Genomic DNA, 19,203 nt, shown 5'->3' with positions numbered 1-19,203 from the left:
GGGCAGGATGCAGCCCCTCGCGCCCGGACCAGCCCACAGCTCTGCAGGGCCGAGTGCTTGAGAAAGACAGGCGAGCACAAAACAAGTTCACGTGACCGGGCCCCGCGTGCCCACAGGTTGGGACTCTGACCCGCTCGGCACCTGTGTTTCCCACCAAAGCGTCAAGGACTGAAAAAAGGCGCGGCTCTGGGATCATTTTAGATGAAAGTCGTGAACACATCAGCACACGTCCAGGGAGCCCAGCGTGAGGCCGGGGACAGGACATAAGGCAGATCCCGCCCCCTCGTCCCTCCCCAAGTAACAGTGCCCTTGCCACGCAACCTCTGGCCACATTTCCTGTTTGTTTCCTAAGTGTGGGTATCCCTCAAGCAGGGCACAGAACGGACATTTCTGCCACCAGTGGGAACCGACCATCTACCAGAGTCCACTGTGTGCTTTTCTCTCACTTCACCTCGACCCGGATGAAAAAGCGCGGGGAGAAGCCACCTTTCCGGATAGCTCCCAGGAGGTTTAAGTGATGCGTGCTTTTACAGTCTACCTCGTGGGAGAGGCTGTGGCCAGGATGCAGGGTGCAGCCCCCCCAACCCCACTGGGCCCCGAGGACTGGGCTCACCTGCCACGAGGGGTGTCTGCGCGGGCGGCTGCTCCAGTAAGACCATGTGCTGCAGCAGCGGGCTGTGAGCCGCTCCGCCGTCCCGCTCCAGGGGCGCCGAGCTCAGGTAGGGGGGGAGGTGCGTGCCGGGGAAGAGGGAGATCCGCTGCTGGAGGGTGGGGAGAGCGAGCCTCTCGGCTTCCTGCGGGCCTGCCGTCCCCTGGAGAGGCACAGCCGTGACGCCCAGGGCGAGGGCCCGAGACAGCCGCTGCCCCCCGCCCCCCGCCCCCCGCCCCCCAGACCCGCCGACACCAACTCACAGCGGAAGGGCCGGTGGCGGGCAGTCCCAGCGTGATGTTGGGCAGGGATGGCGACGTGTAGAGGGGGAGCGGGGCCACGGAGCCTTCTCGAGTCACGAGCCTGTGGGCCAGGCTGGTCTGCAGACAGAGCACATGACAGCCGTCACACGGTATGCCAGTGACAAGCGTGGGCAACACACACCACGAGAAACAGCAAGGGACAGTGCCTCAGGGTGGGCCTCACTGAGCCCGGAGATGCAACCGCACGGAAACAGAGCAGCGGTTACAGCACAAAGGCGGCATAAACTTTTATAGAGGTCACAAGCCTTGATACGTGGATTCACGACCCACCAGGCTCTGGTTTTTATCCACATTGCTTAATCATCATAGAACATCGCAGGTAATGTACCAAAAACACGTTGTTGGTTGGGAATGTCACTTTAAATACAACATCAGAGGCAGAAACCAAAGAAAATACTGATTACAAAAAAATCCCCTTTGGGTGTCTGAGGGCCTCAGCCTGTTGCGCACCCAACTATTTGATTTTGGCTCAGGTCATGATGGCAGCACGGTTGTGACATCAAGCCCCGCTTCGCGCTCCGCACTGAGCCTGTTTAAGATTCTCTCTCTCCCCCTCTCTCCACCCCTCCTCCCTAAAAAAATCCCCTCAGGGAAAAGGCAATGGTCACAGCAATATGGGCAACATGTAGGACACAGAAAGGTGAAAACATAAAGAGATCACAAATCAAATAATAATTAGCAAAAAGTGCTCGTCAAAGGCAAATGACAAAGAGCTAACATTAAGGCAGAACAAACTCCTGAAAAAACTACTCAAAATCATCAGTAATCTAAAAACATATTTAAATACCTATCAAGTTGGCAAAGGTTTTTAAAACCGAGAATACTCTCTTGGCCCTGCTGGCAGGTTATCAACTGGCGCACTCTTTCTGCAGGAAAACTTGGCAATCTGTGTCAAAAGCCTTAGAAACGTATCTAACGTTTGATCCTAAAACTCCACTCTTCGGACGGCTCTTAGGAAACGATGCCGGGTGCAACCAGACGGTCCCAGGAATGTCGTGGCCGCGGCACCCACAGCGGGGAAGGGCAGCGTGTCCAACAGTGAGTCCTGGGTGCAGTAAGTGAAGGCACACTTAGGCGCCAGGGCCCTGGGAGGCGGGAAAAACCTTCTGGATTGGTTGGGATCACACTGATGATGTGCTGTGAGGCTGGAAAAACAAGTCACAGAATCGTCTGCTCTTCAGAGGCAGATGGTGAAGGCTGGAAAGACAGACGGGGCAGCGGGAGCATTCTCTGAGGATCTGAATTACTGTGTCATTTCACACCTTTTTGCTTCTAAAAAGAACATTCTTTCCTACGAAGGACACTGTTTTGTTTGCCACGACATCCCCTGTGGAGTAGGTGCTCGGCCAACGTGCCGCACCACGGAGCAGGCACACAAGGAACGGAGGACGTCACCACCAGGCTGGCGAGCAGGGTTTGGCAGACGGACTCAGCGTAACGGAAAAATCACAGGAGGGACGGATGTGCGACCAGGGTCCTCTCGGTCCCTCCTGCAGTGGGGCACGTAACTGACGGCGGGGAACCCTGGCGGCCGGAGAATGTCGCATCCAAGGGGAAAGCGATCGTCAGGTGGCCGGACACAGGACTGCACTGTGTGCGTCCCGGCGAGGAAACAGCCTGCTCATCCTGGCTGGGGAGCAGAGCGCCCCAGGCTCGCCTCGAAGACGCGGGCATGGTCCCAGACACCACGGCAAGGCCAGTCCGGTGAGCTCACCGGTCTCCCGGTGCAGGTGAAAGTTGTGTTCACGCGACAGACACTGCAGCGTGTCAGGTGTGCAACGGCAGTGTGTCTCCAGAAATGTACAGACTTTAATTAAAACATATTTTACTGCGAAACAATGCTAACCATCAACTGAGCGCTCAGTGAGTCCTTCTGCTGGAGGTGGGTCCTGCCTCAAAGCTTAAGGCCGATGGCTGGTCAAGGTGACGATAGTGACAGTTTCCTAAATTACTCAACAACGAGGTTGCTTTGCTGCATCAAGTGACTCTTCCTTTCACGGATGATTTGTCTGGAGTGAGCAATGCTGTTTGCTGCCATTCTACCCACGGTGGGGGTTCCTGTAAGACTGGTGCGTCCTCTCAACCAGCCGCTGCTTCATCAACCCAGTGTACGCACCTTCCAAATCCTTTGTGGTCACGTCAGCAGTCTTCACGGCATGGTCACCAGCAGCAGATTCCATCTCGGGAAACCACTTTCTTATCTCGGCCCTAAGAAGCAACCCCTCATCCGTTCCAGATGTCCCCCAAGATCGCAGCCAGGCGTTCAGTCCCGTCTTCGCGCTCCGCTTGTCATTCTGGGTCTCCTGTGTTCCCACCCCATCTGCAGTGACCTCCCCCACGGAGGGCTGGCACCTTCAGTTTGTAAGGACGACATCTGTGAAGCATGAAAAAGAGACGTGTGCCCGTACCACCTCACAGCGAGCGTGCAAATATCTGTACCGTGCAGGATTCCTGATCGCTGTTTAACATGCTCATGCTTCAGCGCCCTCTGGAAACACACACTTTATAGTCTGTTCGGACGCCATAAGCACAAAACAGGAAGTAAGTGTTCTCCGTGCGGGAGCGCCTGGAAGATCCAGTCCTGGAGAACTGTGGGCCGGGGGCAGCTTGCTCCCCGTGACGCTGCAGTCACGAGCCAACGACCACCGTGGAAAGCACGCTCCCCAGACAGAAAAATTGTTGGTCACCAGTAAAAGGAACACCGAGAAGCCGTGCCGAGGAGGACGTGATGGAGACCGCCAGGAAAGCACGTTCCGCGGGATGGTAATTACCCAGGGACGGAATGAGCAAACATCCTAATGTCTGCAAAGTTGTAATTTCCTCTATAATCACTCTATTTTTTTTTTTTTTTTTTTTTTTTTTACCTAATTTATTTTTAGAAATTACGCAGCCTTCTTAGAGCTGCTCGGGGGCTGACTGCCGCGGGTGCGGCACTGGCGGTCTCCATCCACCAGGCAGCAGGCTCATCAGCTCCCACGCGCTCCGCGCAGAATAGGGGCCCAGCCGCACGCCCCGCATCGCGCTGGGCCTCCTGGGCTGGAGGGAGCTGCCGTCTCCAGGTGCGGGGAGCCTGCTTCCTGTGTACAGGGTGCAGAGCTTGTCGGGTCCCCAGGGCCTGGCAAGGCAGTGGTGAAAGCAGGCGCAGAAAGCGCCCCTGCGTCCCCTCCCTCAAGGGCCCACATCGCCTGACGCCCGAGGAGGAGCAGCCAGCTCGGGGTGTCACAAGGCCTGCGAGCTCTCAGATGTCAAGTTCCTACGCCTGAACCCAGAGGTGCCTGAGGTGGGGCCTGTGCAGCCTGCCCACCACAGGGCAGTAACCAGGATGGCCCTGTGCACACTTCTGGTCACGTTGGCTCTTTCCTACCTACTGGTCGGCAGCAACTTAACGGACACGAACACGTGACTTGTAGAAACGACCATGTAATTTAAACCGGACCACAGAGAGCCACCCCCACGAGGCAGCACAGAATGAACAGGGTTTGTGCCACCCAAACTCGGCAGCAGCAGGCGGTCAGGACCGACCACCCCCCCGCGGCAGGGGACTGTCCTGGCACAGAGCGGGTCTCAGGCCAAGTCCTGGGGCAAAGACAGAAGACCTCAGCAAGGACCTCGGACTCGCAGCGCAGGGGTGAGAAGCTGTGATGACCTGAGGGTACGTAATGGACAGGAGGAGACCGGGGGGTGGGTGGGTGGGTGGGTGTCTGTGTGTGTGCGCGCGCGCGCAGAGGGGCCAGCGCTAATCTGCCGCGTGCTTGTGCGCACAAGTGTCATCAACAGACGACGAGCTCAGCCTTGGCGCCTGTGCACCCCAAGTGAGGTCCGTCAACCTTGCGCAGGGGGAGGACTCGCTCCTAAACATTTAGGTGGAAAGTGAAGGGACTACCCTTACAGCTCCTGTAAGTTAGCAGGGCTCCAGCAGAACTCAGAAAGACCCCCGTGCAGCGGGGCCGTCCCCGACATGAGGCACACAGCCCTTCGGGCTCCTCTGTTCACCGAAAACTCCGTGCCAAGCGGCCCCGGCACAGGCACCCCCAGCCCGTGGCCTCGCTCAGCAAGCCTGAAATTCCCCTGTTCTTCCTGGGAACCGGCTGGAGCCTGCCGCTTCTGGCCTCTGTCCCCAGGGCCCGGTGCAGGGCTGGCCCGCGGTGGGAGCTCCAGGGACGCTTGTGCACTAAACAGATGGAACAAGGTGAACAAGGTACAAAAAGGGTGCATGGAAGGAAGGTCCTGGAAACTACTGCCCGGAAAGTCATCCAGGTCTGGTCAAGGGCAAAACCGGCAGCCAGCCCCGAGCCCCTCACCTCCCCTGGAGCACCCTCCCTCGCCAAGTGATTCCAGAACCCTCTCTGTGCCCATGCCCCTCTCCACTGCGGCGCAGCTGGGGGAGGGGGACTGACTGTGTGTCTGAGGCTGGTGGTTCAGACGCCTCTGAAATGCCGGCTCCGCTGTCCTTAACCATCCGCCCGTGTCACTCCGCTACCCCCCTCTCCCCGCCATGACACACAGATGTGTGTTTGTTGGCTGATATTTTAATCTGTGTGTTTCTAAACCACGACAGATACTTTGGCCTCCTTCCAACGACGGTTCCTATGCGTTCCCTTCCCGGCCGCCGTGCAGAGCCCGGGGACACACAGCAGCGAGGCACGCGGGACCCACCGGCCCAGGCGTGCACTACGAAACGACCAAATAAAACCTGCTCTGCGCGAGGCGGGGAGGAAAGGCTGGGTTTGCAGCTGCTCTCACGTCTGGACCGCTGGGCTCACACTGACAGGAGAAGCAGCAGTCAGCGGCAGGAAGGCGGGATGAAGTCCCAACGGTGCCCCGTCCAGAGTGCCTCCCGACCTCAATGGTTCAGGCTGAGGGGTACCTGCAAACCTCGGTCGCCTCAAGGAAACCAGCTGTCTGAATGCACTGTGGGGCCGGTGCAGGGAACAGAAAGGAACGGAAAGCCCGCACTGACCTCGGCGGGGATGCTGGCGACGGCGGGCGCGATCCCGTTCTCGGTGCTGACGTTCCCGGAGCTATTGTTGGGCGAGCTGGGCGCGGAGCCCGGGGCGCTGCTGCAGGCCGAGTCTGTGGGGCGGAGAGACACTGGTGAGCCGCGGCGCGCGCAGAGGCTCTGGGCAAGGCCGCGGCACGTGCTCACTGGGCCTGGCGCCCAGGGCCTCCTGGGGGCTCTTGCCTTCCGCCTGCTGACTGACTGGCACGTGTCACATCATGAAAACAACATGACCGCGGTCCCCAAACGGGGACTGTGAGGCTAAGTCCCTATTTTCAGTTCTGCTACTGACTTCCTTGCAAACCCTGCAAACGTACGGCTCTGCGGAGGCCCCACCTGAGCCTTTCAAGCAGTGCACGTTACCCATTTTATTCCTCTTGAATTTGGAGACGATCCTAAACACCAAAAAGATAAGCCCTTGAACACTCAGCAGTAACCTAACCGCAGAGGACCAGGAACCACGGAAGCCAAGGGACTCTGAACAGCGAGAGGGCAGAGTTCCTGTGCTCGCGAACAGGCCTCAGGCCACGGGCTCCTCCGGAAGGAAAGCCTCTCGTTTTTCCTGTGTGACATCAGACGCCCGGGGAAAGTGCTGCCCGGGGCTCCCGTGACTGACCAGTGTTTACCTGAAATCACACGCTGGTTTATCCTCCGAGTAGCTTTAAAGGTAGACGCGGAGCTGCCCTGCTGATCGGGACTGGGCTCCACGGCGACCTCCCCACGACCGGTCCCCCTCCTCACTGCCACGGGAGCCGCGGGGACACCGGTGTCTGTGGGAGGGTCTGTGGCTCTATGTTCTGGTGTTATGGGCATCTTAACGACGGCGTCACCATGGACTGTGACCCCTGTGGTCCCTGGTCTCTTGATGGAGCAGCTGTCAGCCCAGCAACACCCGCTCGGGCTTGTGGCGGCAGCCCGGCCACGGGCCGTCCCGGACAGTGACAACCTGCAGTCATGGCCCCTCGTACTTCAGGGACTGGGAACCACAGAGAAGGGCCCGGGGGAGGAACCGCTACAGCTTGTGCACAAGACAGAGCCGCCTCCTCGCCGCCGGCAGCCGCCTGGCCCTCGGGTGCGGTCCCCGGGGCCCTGCCGTGGACGCCTTCCTGCTGCTCCTGTCCCAGGCCACGCGCTGGGTTCCACCGACTTCCTGCCAATGTGTGTCCCCGCAGGGTCACCAGACACACCCCCCCGTGAGAGTGTGTGAGAAGCTGGGGCAATAAAAATGCACGTCCAGCTCTTCACCCGTTTCCAACCCAACGACACTGACTATTTTTCACTGCGGCTCCAGGAGAGTGGGGTAGGACACGGACACGAGTGTGTAACCGTGGTACTCGCAACAACACAGGGGGGCACTGTGTGGCACGGGCTCGGCGGCGGGACGGGCAGGCAGAAGAAAGGCTGGAAGGAGACACGCCCCACGGCGAGCAGCAGCGACTCCCGCTCACCCGCCACCTCTGCTCCTGCCGCACACGCGCAGCTTTAACCAACCACTGGGGAGGTGAGGCCCGGCCCTGCGCCCACGGGGCCCCTAGGCCCCCTGCCCACCGTCCGTACACGTCGGTGGGCCCGCTTCTGCACCACCACACTCCCCTGCAGCAGAGCCCGCACCACCTTCCTCTAACTCCTCATTCTCCTGACTTCCGGAGCGTCGGCTCCACCCTGCCTGCCTGTGAGGCCCGGAAGCCGGTCTCCTCTCCTCTCTCTGCCAGCTGCACCTCTCCGCCAAGCACGCCCGGCCTTGCCTGCCCCTGGGCTCCTCCGCGTGTGCTCTGGATGTAGCACAACCCGGTCCCCGTCAGCTGGGGCGGGCACCGTCTGGTCTCTCAAATTAGACGCTGAGCTCTGCAGAGGCGAGGACCTGTGTCCCCGCTTTGACATGCAGCCTGGTGCCGCTCACAATGGCCTGAAAGCACCACGGGCTGACCACGTGAACGTGAGCACCGAGGCGCAGGAAGCAGCCTGCCCACGACTCCGCCTCACCGGGAGCGGGGCCAGATACACGGCATGGGTACCACGGGCCCCACGCCGGGCCCCCCTCAGAGGAAGCAGAGCTGCACCTCTGTTTAGATGGGTCCTAACTCACGACTTCGAATGGCATCCCCCCGCCGGCGAGCCTTTGGGCCTCAGTGACAACACTCGTGTGATGAGGCCTGTGTGTGGCGGACGCACCCGGCACAGAGCCCCAGGCCCACACGGGACGAGCATACTCTTTCCCACACAAACACTCAGAGGCAGGCGCTTACGTTAGGGGTTTCTGCCTGGCTCATGGGTCCCGGAGCGCAGCAGGTCAGGGCAGGAGAGGACCACAAAGCTCTCCCCTGCACTCAGAAGCGCTGGATCCGTGTGTGTGGCGCTGGCCACTAACATGGGGCCCACCCAGGGACCCCCTCCGGACACCACTACCCGGAGCTTGGGTTCTCCGATGAGGCACCTTGCTTTCTACAAACACGGCTCCTCCCTGCCTCGTTCCCAAGCCACCTGAGAGCAGCTCCTTTCTCCGGGTGATTTCAGGAAGGTGGCTGCGCGCCCACAGGAAGGAGGACACACGCTCTGGGCTGGGGGCTGCCCCCAGAACAGAGGCTGTGCTCTTCGGACAGGTGCACCTCCAGGCAGTGCATCCTCAGGGTGGGACACACCCCAGTGAATCGGGATGCACCCTGGGGAGCGGAGGGGGCCTCCTGAAAGTGGGGTGCACCCTTGCAGTGGGGGCATCTCAGGAAGTGCGGAGCATCCTGAGGAAGGAGGGCGCCCCTCAGGCCCGGGCTCCGCCGAGGGCGTACTTCTGCATGTCCACCACTAGGTGGGGGGCGAGAGCAACGCTCGCCAGGAAAGTGGAAACCGGGGCTTCAGTCCTCTCCCCCTCCCAGCTGCGGGACTCCTGCCAGGAAGATTTCAATGTTGCCTGTGGCCCAGACAGTGTCACGGGCGGTGAGCAGGTCAGAACCACGTGATTCACCACTAACAGGGCAGGATCGGGGAACCTCACCTTAAAATTCCTGAAAACACCCGGTGCAATGTCAGACGGGCCTGGGCCCGTGGATGCCACTTTCGGTGGCTGAGGCCGGCAGCAGACAGGTGGTGCAGGGCGTACTTAGACTCCCACCAGGGCACTGGCTATGGCTCTCGGACGCCCCGGGGACAAGAGTGTGTGCAGAGATGCAGGGTCTCAGAGGGGGCCCGGGAACGGCTCGCAGCGGCAGAGCCTCGCGAAGGCGCTAGCCGGGCTTCCACAACTCCCGGACGTACCTGTGACATCCAACGGACGCTTCTTTAGAGCTGTGACCACCGGCCCATCTTTTCTGCGTAACAAGGGGCTGCTCCGCCTTTCGGCCACCTTCTGCTTTAGCCTGGACCGCAATTTCAGATTGGGTTCGGAGGCTGCACAGAAAGGAGATGTCATTATAGTCAGACACTCACAACGGGGGTCAAGTTGATCTCACTGGCAGTTAAAAACTTATGTGAGTCAGGTACACATTCACGTAACGCTGCCATGCTGTCACAGAGCAGAGTGAAGGCAGGGTTCCTGAGGCCCGTGCAGCATCTTTTCTGTCCCATGCTGAAGTCCCACGTGACGCAAGAAGGCTACATGATGCCTTGGCTATGTTCCTCCGGACAGGGTTATGTATCTGTGCTTGTCATTTTGGGGCACTGACCCCCGAATGCTAATACGGCTTCTATGTTCTACACTTCCTTGTTCACCTGCCTATCAGAAATTCCCCCCACGTCTAACCACCTGGAGACAAGCTGTTTGCTGAGGGTCCCGGCTACCTCTGCAAGGGACTGCCGCGGAGTGTGAAGTGCAACCTCTGGGTAGGTGAGCGACCTTGTCTCCCTCAGAGTCTGCCAGAACACGGACACAGGTGTTTCAGCTTGGTTTCGGTCATTAACAGCTCTGTGCTTAGCAAGCCTGCAAATCTGAGCCCACATTGGTCCCCAAGCCTCTCCACCTGGGGCCCAGACCAGCCTGAGACCAGACAAGCTGCACCTCGGGGGAAGTGAGGGGCACCCTAGTGTGAGCTGCTGGGCAGAGGGTGGCCTCACCACACCCAGAGGTGCCCCATCCGGATGCCTGTGCGGGAAACGCCCCAAGGCCACCAGTGTCCAGGGCCGGGACAGGGGAAGACTGTCACTGGGAGACTTGGGGTTCTGGGGTTTTACTTGACTACCTTCAAGTTCCTACTGCTTGTGTGTTTGCATATTATCCCGTTTTTACCTTTTTGTTTGTTTGTTTTTAATCAGCACCCCTGCTGTTTTTAATCTTTCTGGAACAGGAAGTTCACTGCTCTCCAGGGTGTCGAGCAATATAATCGAATTTCCCCCTGGAATCAGAACTAAGATGGTTTTGGTTTTAGGAAGCAGGCCATGCATGCATCTCAGGGGCACTGTGACTCCGGCCCTCGGGGGGCAGGGAGGGTGGGGCAGTGGATTTGGGGACCCCACTCCCCCTGAAAGAGGCCGGGTCTGTGGGCCCTGGATGGGGGAGGGTGCAGCCTTCGAGGGTGTGGAGGTAGGGACGGGCCCTTCCAGGTGCAGCACTGGGCTTAGAGCGAGCGTCCGCTCACTTGCAGGACTTTCACGGCGAGGAAAAGCGTGAGGGGCCGGAAGATCCACTTCCGTTCCTCCCATACTTGCTCTGAGGCCGCTGCAGAGTTATGTGCTTCTCGTTCCCGCCGAGTCGGCACCGCTCGGGGACACGCGGAGGACGCCCCGCCCCCGTCCGGTTACCAGGGGAGACGACGCTCTTCTCAGGCCACCCAGGTCTTTGCTGTAAGGACACCGTCAGTCCTTTCAACAACCTTCCATCGGAGGAGGGACAGCAGGACGGCGCGGCCCCCGGGAAGGAGCTCCTCGGGACGCGGGCCACAGAGCGGCTCCCCAGGGCCCGCAGGTCACCACGTTCACAACACCTGCTCGAGTGACGGCACCGGCCAGGGCACCATGATGATGGGCAGCCACGTGCTGGCCGAGGACCCCAGGTTCCCTGTGACCTGTGGCCTGCGCCGGGCGGGCCCACCACACATGGCTGCGGTCGCTTGTCCCCAGGCCCGTGTCCCACCCTGTCCGGACCACGGGGTAGCTGTGTCTCATCACAGTGGCACCTGAAAGGATTCTGCTCATCTCTTTGCTGCCCCCCACCCGCCCCACGTGTGAACATGAAAGCCTGGCCGCTCTCAAGGACTTGCCCTGACTTGGGGGTTTCAGGAGAGCTCAGCTCAGCATGCTCCCTTCTCCCCCACAGGCCCCACCTTACGTGCAGTGCCCAGTGCAGAGCGGAAATGAGGGACACTGTGTTCAAATTGTCAAGCGTCTCATTTAAGATGAAAGCAGACATACACTGAGCGGGGTGGGCCTTGCCTGCAGCCCAGCACAAGGCGCCAGAAGGTGCTGGGCCCCTCCTCATCCCCCTGGGGCTCCCAGGGACCACCTCCCCATGGAGCCCCCAGATGCAGGACCAGGGGCTGAGCAGGCCAGGGGACCAGGCGGGAAGGGAGGCAGTCCCTTCACTGTGTAGGCTCTGGGCCGGCTTCCCCTCTGTACCACCTCCTACGCCTGCCCCAGGACCTTGGCTGAGCTGTGAAGGGCTCTGACGTGCAGCAAAGGCCCCACAGCCCGTCCTCTGCTCTGGAGAAGGCACGTTCTCCGGCAGCCGCAGGCCCAGGCTTTGAGCAAGCCCAGATGAGTTGTGCAGACCCCACAGAGCCCAGATGAGTTGTGCAGACCCCGCAGAGAAGATACGGTGACCCACAGTCCAGCTAACCCTAAGTGTAGTTCTTGAAACTTGGAGAAAACATGTAACTCAGGCAGCTGTGCCCGGCAGGCCGCCTACGAGATAGCAGATCTTGGAAACTGTACCTGCCACATGCGGGGCCACGCGACCCCCACAGGCACCTCCAGACGGTCTCTGGGGTTCTCAGAACACAGGCCAGCTCCCAACGTGAGCAGGTGGAGGGAGGACACGCCTGGATTTGTTCCTTCAAATAGAGCAGCAGGTGGACTGAGAGCCAGGGCCTGAGACAGAGGCGTCTGGGAGAAGTGGCTCACAGTCGCGTGGCACTAAGGGACAGAGGACGCGGCCTGTATCCGTGAACATGGCGCCTGCGCCTCTGGGGGACGTGGGCAGCCGGGGGCTTCCTCCTTAAAGGCAACCAGGTAAATGATGGAAGAGCAGAGCAAGCTAACCTGTTCTTACCCATCCCTTACAGAGCCCACAGCGCCTGAGTCCTGAGGGAGGCTGCCCATCGGCAGCCGGCGCTGCTGTGACTCCCACTCCTTGCTCAGACAGCTTGGGAAGGGCAGCGGCCCCAGCCCCGAGCAGGAGCTCAAGAGCCATTTATCACGTGCAATCGGCCGCAGTGTGTGGGCATCATCCCCTCCTGCCCCCGCTGCCGACCTGCACGGGGGGTTTCTGCAAACCGGCTCAGAACAAGACACAGACCGTGTGCAGCCCAAACCACAGAGGGGAGCGTCACGTACGTACGAAACACGCCCGTTCAGGGTCCTGGTAACTTCTGCCTACTCCTCACACTGACAGAGGACCAAGTGCTGGGAATGTCACTCGGTTCACCAGCACACAAGGAAAATTCGCTGGCTTGCTGGGCTGGCTTGCTGGCCGCCGAGATCACAGGTGATGCACCCGGCTCTGCACCGGCTACCAAAGGCTCTGGAGGGTCTCTGTCAGGTTGGGGGGACGTGCTGGGCCACAGGCTCCGGAACGCCTGGTGCCCAGAGGCCGGCACGACCGTGTCGGAACGGACCTGAATCCACCTGCCTTGCATTTGGGGTACAAGCCTTGCTATTCCCGAGCCTGGGCCCCCTGCCTGGCCTGGCCCCTGCACTGAGCTCAGCGCCCAGCACCCCGGGTACATGGGCAAAGGCTCAGAGTCACCGCCCTGCAGAAATCGGGGGCGAAGCGGACGCTGCCCTGCTGGTTAAGCACAGGAAATGGAGTCGCGGTGCCACTGGGCAAGGCAGTTAGCCTCAGACTCCACCCCCAGAGGTCACCGCCAGCCTAAGGAGCCGCTAGAGAACAGGAAGGCTCTCCACACCAGGCCCGCATCCCCCGGTGTCAGGGCAGCTCAGGAAGCGTGATGGGAACATGAAGTGACTCGGTGAGGTCCCTCAGGACACTCCTGTGACAGCAGCACAGGCCATCTGACCTCGGGCACTGCTTGGGTGGGCGGGGGAGGGGAGCTGGTGCTGGGCCCGCGGCCGTGTGGGCGTGACCCAGGGGGACCATGCGCTCCTGCCCAGGGAGGTCCCACCAGGCCCCACCTTCCTCCCTCTGCTCTGGAGAGAAGCGCACCCTGCTACTACCCAGCTATGGGAGGTCCCAGCCCGCGGGCCATGGGTGCTGACCCCTCCCTGCTGAGCGGAGGCACTTCCCACCCGCAGGGAGACTGCTGTTTCCCACAGCACAGAAAGCAGCTGCTGCTTCCCATATGGCTGCAAACCTGGGAGGTGCTGAGCTACATGAACCTTCTAGAAGGAAGGAGTCACTGGCTACAGAAGCAAACACAAGCTGGAAGGCGAATGTCTCCGGCCCATGGCCCAGGCTGGCTTGGGGACCATCGGGAGCTAGGAGCCCGGCCTCCCGCCCGGTCACATGGGGCTGCGGCCAGGCCTGTGGGCAGCACGGCCGCTCGACGGGGCTGATGTGGGCGGCCCCTCCCCGGGCGCCAGCCTGGTGTGCAGTACATGGCACTCAGCACTGAGGTCACGTCACGACAGGATGGGAGGGGACGGCGGATAATGGTGAAAGGCTTGGTTTCCGGGTCTCGCTTCATCATTCAGAAGTCACAGGAGAGAGCAGTTTAAGAGGCATTATAAAGAAATTGACAGCAGCTCATACCTTTAAAAATACAAACTGGGGGCACCCAGGTGGCTCAGTCAGTTAAGCATCCGACTTCGGCTCAGGTCATGATCTCACAGTCCATGAGTTCAAGCCCCATGTCAGGCTCTGTGCTGACAGCTCAGAGCCTGGAGCCTGCTTTGGATACTGTGACTCCCTCTCTCTACCCCTCCCCTGCTCACACTCTGTCTCTCTCTCTCTCTAAAATAAATAAGTATTAAAAAAAAATTACAAAGTGGAAGAAGCTATTGGAGAAAGCTACAATCTCCAAGTATCAATATGGCAAAACAGGTTTGGTTTCAGAAGCGGAGAAGCGTCCTTTGCTCAGCGTGAACATAGAACTGGGTGCTCTGATCCAAAGCAGCCCTGGCCGAGCTGCTCGATGCCCCACCAGCCTCGGGGAGGATGCGCCAACGAGCCCCAGATCAGGGCGGGGAACATCCTGCAGATGGGCTCTGGGGCAGGGAGGGGAACGATTCCGGTGCATCTTTAGCTGCCGGACTTGGAGGGTGGCTCCCTCCTCGCCTGCTCTGTGCCCCTGCACCAGAGAGAGGACCTGGACTGCCTGGTGGGAAGCAGGAACACAGGGAAGCGGGGTGGCCCCAGCTGGTGAAGAGCAACCGGGAGCCCAGAACCAGAAGGCCCGTGGGGCAAGGTGTGTCTTTCCTGCCAGACTGCCTGCCTGCAGTAGATGGCGGCCATTTCCGTGTGCCCTTCCTCCGGGGAGTCTGGAAGTGCTACCTGCTCCAGGCCAAACTGGGGGCGCTGAGGGGAGGCTCTGGGGTGGGGACAGTCTGGTGGGAACAGGCTGTGGGGCAGGGGAAGGATCCAGGGCACCCGACAGCTTGGGAGGAGAGTGGAGCGCGCACGGCCGGGCCTCCTCACAGCCGCCCTTACCCAGATCACCAGGCAGTAAGTGGGGAAGTCGGATCCGAACTCAGCCCACGGCCCCCAAAACAGGGCGAAGTCACCCCCTGAATGCGCAGGGGCATGGGTGAGTCGGTGCACTTAAAGTCTCATTTTTGTAGTTTTCCCTCCTAGCGACCCTTACAAAAATGCAGAAATATAAATTATTTAGAAACAGTGACATCAAGCATTTGGAAGATACTTTCAGAATGACACAGGACAGCTAACTACACTCTATCCCCTTAAGCGGCTTAAGCGTTTCTGCTGAAATCTTTATATTATTATTAACGTGCTAGTGATGCCTTTTTAAAATCTGGATCCCGCAACCACATCTTAATTAAGTGCTTCTGGAGGCTGTGTGCTCAGTGGCACCTCCCCAAGTGTGACAGGACAGTCTTCCTTTGTCAGCCGGGCGGGGCCTGGGGGGAAGAGGCGGCTGTGTCTTCCGGCAGGGCCAGGCCCCAGGCGAGAGGCGGGTAGCCCTGCTTGGTGGCCAGGGGCTCGGCTTTCTGCTTCTACCATCGGGACCTTGGGGGCCATGCCCGCCACACCCAGGGCAGGAGGAAGCTCAGTGTACCCACAGCGGGGAGGACACAGGGGTGCAGAGCCCCGTGTCACTGATGAGAAACTGAGGCCAAGGGAGCCTAAGGAACCCACCCTAGGGCACACAGAGCTTCAGTACCAGTGGAAAGACCGAACCGAAGCTGCTGGACGGCGGTGCCCACGACCTGCGCATGCGCTACGGGACAGGGGCGGCCCCTGCGGCTGGCTCTTCCAGGGCAGTCGGGGCCTCTCCCCCGGCCTGCTGCCCGCTGCTCCCCGTGACCGCCTGCCCTGCTGGTTTGAGTGTGGTAAGGAATAGCACCAGGCTCCAGACGGGGGCCCGGGGCCCCTGGGAGAACTGGCCCCAGCCCGACGGGGCTCTCCCGGCGAGTACGGGGATTCTCGTTAGGCGAACCCACGACTGCTCTCGGTGGACGAGTGAGAACTATGCACCCAAACTGAGAAGAGGACCCCAGGAGCACCTTCCCTGTCACCGAGAAAGGAAGCCCTGCCCGTGCCTGCAGGGTCCTCGGCTCGGCTCTGCCGACGCCTCCCACGTGCTCCTCAGGGACTCTGGGCTCCAGCCCCAGGCCCATGGCCGTCCCGTGTGGCCCCTCTGTCTCCCGCACCTGGATCACCAGTCAGGCACTACTGAGGGGGCCTCCCTGCAATTCCTGGCTCTGGACTCAGGGTCTGCTCCCTGCACGGCACATCGACTCCACGGGGGCATAGCTCTGACTACCGAGGCCCCACATCTTCCGTCTTGAGGATGGAGTGGGGGCGGGGGAGCCCTCCAGCCCCATCACCCGGGTAAAGATGCTGGTGTCATTGCCTTAAATCACAAAATCAACCAAACTCCTCTGGATAAAAGAAGACTTGTGTTTACAAAGAAAAGTTGTGCCACGAGGGCCTCATTTCCACAAGGAGGGCGCCCGGGAATTTCCCACAATGCCCTGCACCTGCAGGCTCTGCCTGCTGCGTCGGTGACCAGGGGAGCCTGAGCTGCACAGCTGGCCACAGCCTGCCCTCGCCTCTTGGGGCAAAGCCCCTGGGAGGCAGCACTCTGGCCTCTGCCCTTCCGGCCGCCCTCCTGCCCTGGCCGCGGCCACTCTGATCTTTCTGAGAAGCCACTGCCCACTCAAACCATCGCTGCTGGACAAAGTCCAAGAGCGCCCGCCTGTGTCTGAATACCCTTCTTCTTCTGGTGACAGCGCTGCGCGCACCCTGAGGCATCCTGCTGACAGGGCCTCACAGGGCACAATGAGCTCCTTTCTTGAACACATTTCCTCCCACCCTGGGACCCCCGGCCACCCCCACTGCCTGGGCCTGGCCCAGGGCCGGCGCTGAGGGCCGAACTCTTACTGGCTTGCTCTGGCAGGACCCCAGCTCCGTCAGCGGGCGCAGCCGTGTCCCCGTGCCCACCAGGGGATGCTCTGAGCTGTGACAAGTCCAGCATGCCACGGAGAGAAGGGTAGGCTGGGCTGTTGTTTGCAAAGGAGTTGAGGATTAAAAGTCAGGTGTACTTACTGAGGCTCGCTGAATTTGGTATGAATCACAAAGAAACGCTTAAGGATCATCATTTTAAAATGATGTTCTCATGATAATTTAAAAAAAGGAAATACTTGAAAATAAGTTGGGATTCCTTCTGGGCAAGTATCCCAGCCTGGCTCAGCATTGGGGGGTGTGGGAGGGGCTGGCTGGGAGCCCCGCCCCCAGGCAGAAGCAGGCACTGACCTGTTTTTCTGAGCGGGAAGTCATCTTTGGTGTCATACATTCCCAGGACCGGATGGTTGTAGGACGTCGACACCCCGCTCTGGGGCGGGGAGCTCTGGTCCAGCGAGCTGTGCTGTGTTTTCCTGGAGAGAACAGGCAGACAGGTGGCCGAGTTAGCCAGGGCGTCACAGCAGCACCTGATCAGCTCTGGCCTCACGCAGCCTCGAGGCCAGACTCAGGGGACCAGCTGAGCACCGCCTCTGCTGTCAGACCCTGGTGCCAGGAGGGGTGGGGACCCGTGCAACGCCCCACCATCGTCCTGCTCCTCTCTGGGGGGCTCCTTGCACTGACTGCGCTCTGGTCACCCACCAGCTCACCACCAGTCACAGAAGGGCCCGTCCTCAGGGCAGACGGGGGGCTGTGTGTGCACAGAACCAAAGGTGGAGCTGGAGGTGGCCGAGATCTGGGGTCATGTTTGGAGCAGGTGCTGGTGAGGTCTGCAGTCCCCAAAGGGACGTCCTTTTGGCAGAAAATACCATCTTCGTCTGCACCTCGAGAGGAGCAAAACCCACCCTGCCGGCCCACTTCTCTGAAGACGATGGGTCCACAGTAGCCAACACCTTGTGGCTGGAAGCTGATCGATCTATGGAGTCTGCTGCCCCTAACGACTGGCCAGGCAGGACTCAGTCCCTAACTTGGGGAGACAGGATCGGGCTCCGGGAGGAGGTGCAGCGGGGCGGGAGGGGAGTCTGGGAGGGAGAGCGGTGCTGACGGCCCTTGGGAAGACCATCAGCGAAGTGTGGTTTTGGTGGGACGGGCGGCTGAGCCCTGCTGGAAGCAGCCACACAAGGCATAATGAATTCCGTGGTGTCCTTAAACTGTGTAATCTACTTAATGACTTGAAACAATTTGCCAGCTTACTTATTTGGCATTTGTTACACTGTTTATCTGAATCCACAGCACTCCACATCCACGCACCTGGTGTTATCTGAATTGAGAATGTGAGCTCTTAAATGCCTACAGGTGGGTATTTAAATATCTGAGAGCAGAACAGACCATGCAGAGAATGTGTTGCTCACAGAGCCCCGTCCGGGGAGCGTGGCCCCGATGTGGGGGCCGTGGGGCCCAGCCGGGCTGCATGGCAGCGAGGTGCTCAGAGAGCCCTGGCCACGGCCCGCCAGGCGCCCGCCAGCAGAGAGCACGCAGCTCCATCCTCAGGACGCCTTTGCGTGCCCAGGCAGGTCCACCCACACGCCGGTACGGCCAGCGGGGTGGCTGCCTCGGGCGGGAAGGCCTCCCCTCGGGGCTGTCTCTCAGCGTCTCCCTAAGGGTCTAAGGGCAGCGCCGTCTCTCTACCGAGTCCCATCTCCAGAGGGGCCCTCGGCTAGCTCCCGGCTGCTCAGGGCCACGTAAAAACATGGGAAAGAACTCGCCTTCTCTTTTGTGAGAAATGCGGGAGGCCCTGTGTATGCCTGACGGGACAGGAAGGTAGAAGTGAAACTAATCGAGAGAATATTACTGTAAGTTATATCTAGTGTTGTCCGACTTTAGCCGTAGACTGTTTACAATTAGGCCACAAGCCAGAAGTGCCATGTTTAACATCTAGTAGATTTCTCTTTGGCTTTGCTGTCTCGAGATGCTATCAACATTAAGCCCCCTCCCCGGTTCCCAGTCCGGCCTTCGGAGGATCCATGACAGGAGGAGGGCACGAAGGCACAAGCTCCTGGGGAGGGTCCGGACACAGGCTGCCATGGTGCCACCGCTGGGGCCGCCCAGCGACCAAAGGAGCGATTCCCAGCAGCACAGCCTTGCTCCTCGCACCTGCGGCCCCGGGGTGCTCGCCGCATAGGCCCATGAGCCTTCCAGGGAAAACCCGCCTGGGGGTCGCACGTGTGCGCGCTCCGGGCCTGGGTTCTGGAGGGTGAGCCAAAGTCGAGTCCTGTCCCTGGCTGCACGCACACTGCAGTGACACGCTCTCACTCACTGCCCCCCCACCACTGATGCGCTCTCACTCACATTTGTGCTAATTATCGTGGGTGGAGCCAAACTAGGGTCAGAGTTCAACTCTCTCTCTAGGAACACCCAGTCTTCACCACCACAGTCACTCCATGATGTCAGGTTGAGAGTGACAAAACAAGACAGCAGCCAAGTTCATTGCAAACAGATCTGTCCCCTGGCGACGTCCCTGAGACCACAATCTTCCCCACCCCAGCCTGTG

General features: G+C 60.1%; 1 protein-coding gene across 7 annotated transcripts in view; it reads right to left on the bottom strand.

Moving 5' to 3' along the window:
- HDAC4 (histone deacetylase 4) overlaps positions 1–19,203 on the bottom strand; it is a 281,399-nt gene that overhangs the window by 59,766 nt on the left and 202,430 nt on the right. For 6 of the 7 annotated variants that reach the window (XM_039228580.1, XM_039228574.1, XM_039228577.1 and 3 more), the window contains 5 exons: positions 17,007–17,128; positions 9,221–9,352; positions 5,933–6,045; positions 913–1,029; positions 614–812 (listed from right to left, as the gene is read on the bottom strand). In XM_039228580.1, the coding sequence (XP_039084511.1) occupies positions 614–812; positions 913–1,029; positions 5,933–6,045; positions 9,221–9,352; positions 17,007–17,128 (683 nt within the window). The remainder of the gene's footprint in view (positions 1–613; positions 813–912; positions 1,030–5,932; positions 6,046–9,220; positions 9,353–17,006; positions 17,129–19,203) is intronic. The other variant, XM_039228579.1, reaches the window with a different exon arrangement.

The sequence above is a fragment of the Hyaena hyaena genome, unplaced genomic scaffold, assembly GCF_003009895.1.
Source record: "Hyaena hyaena isolate Hyena2069 unplaced genomic scaffold, ASM300989v1 scaffold_31, whole genome shotgun sequence".
In the NCBI taxonomy this organism is placed as follows: Eukaryota; Metazoa; Chordata; class Mammalia; order Carnivora; family Hyaenidae; genus Hyaena; species Hyaena hyaena.
Note: the sequence above shows the minus strand (reverse complement) of the source record. Positions and strands in the feature narration are given on the sequence as shown.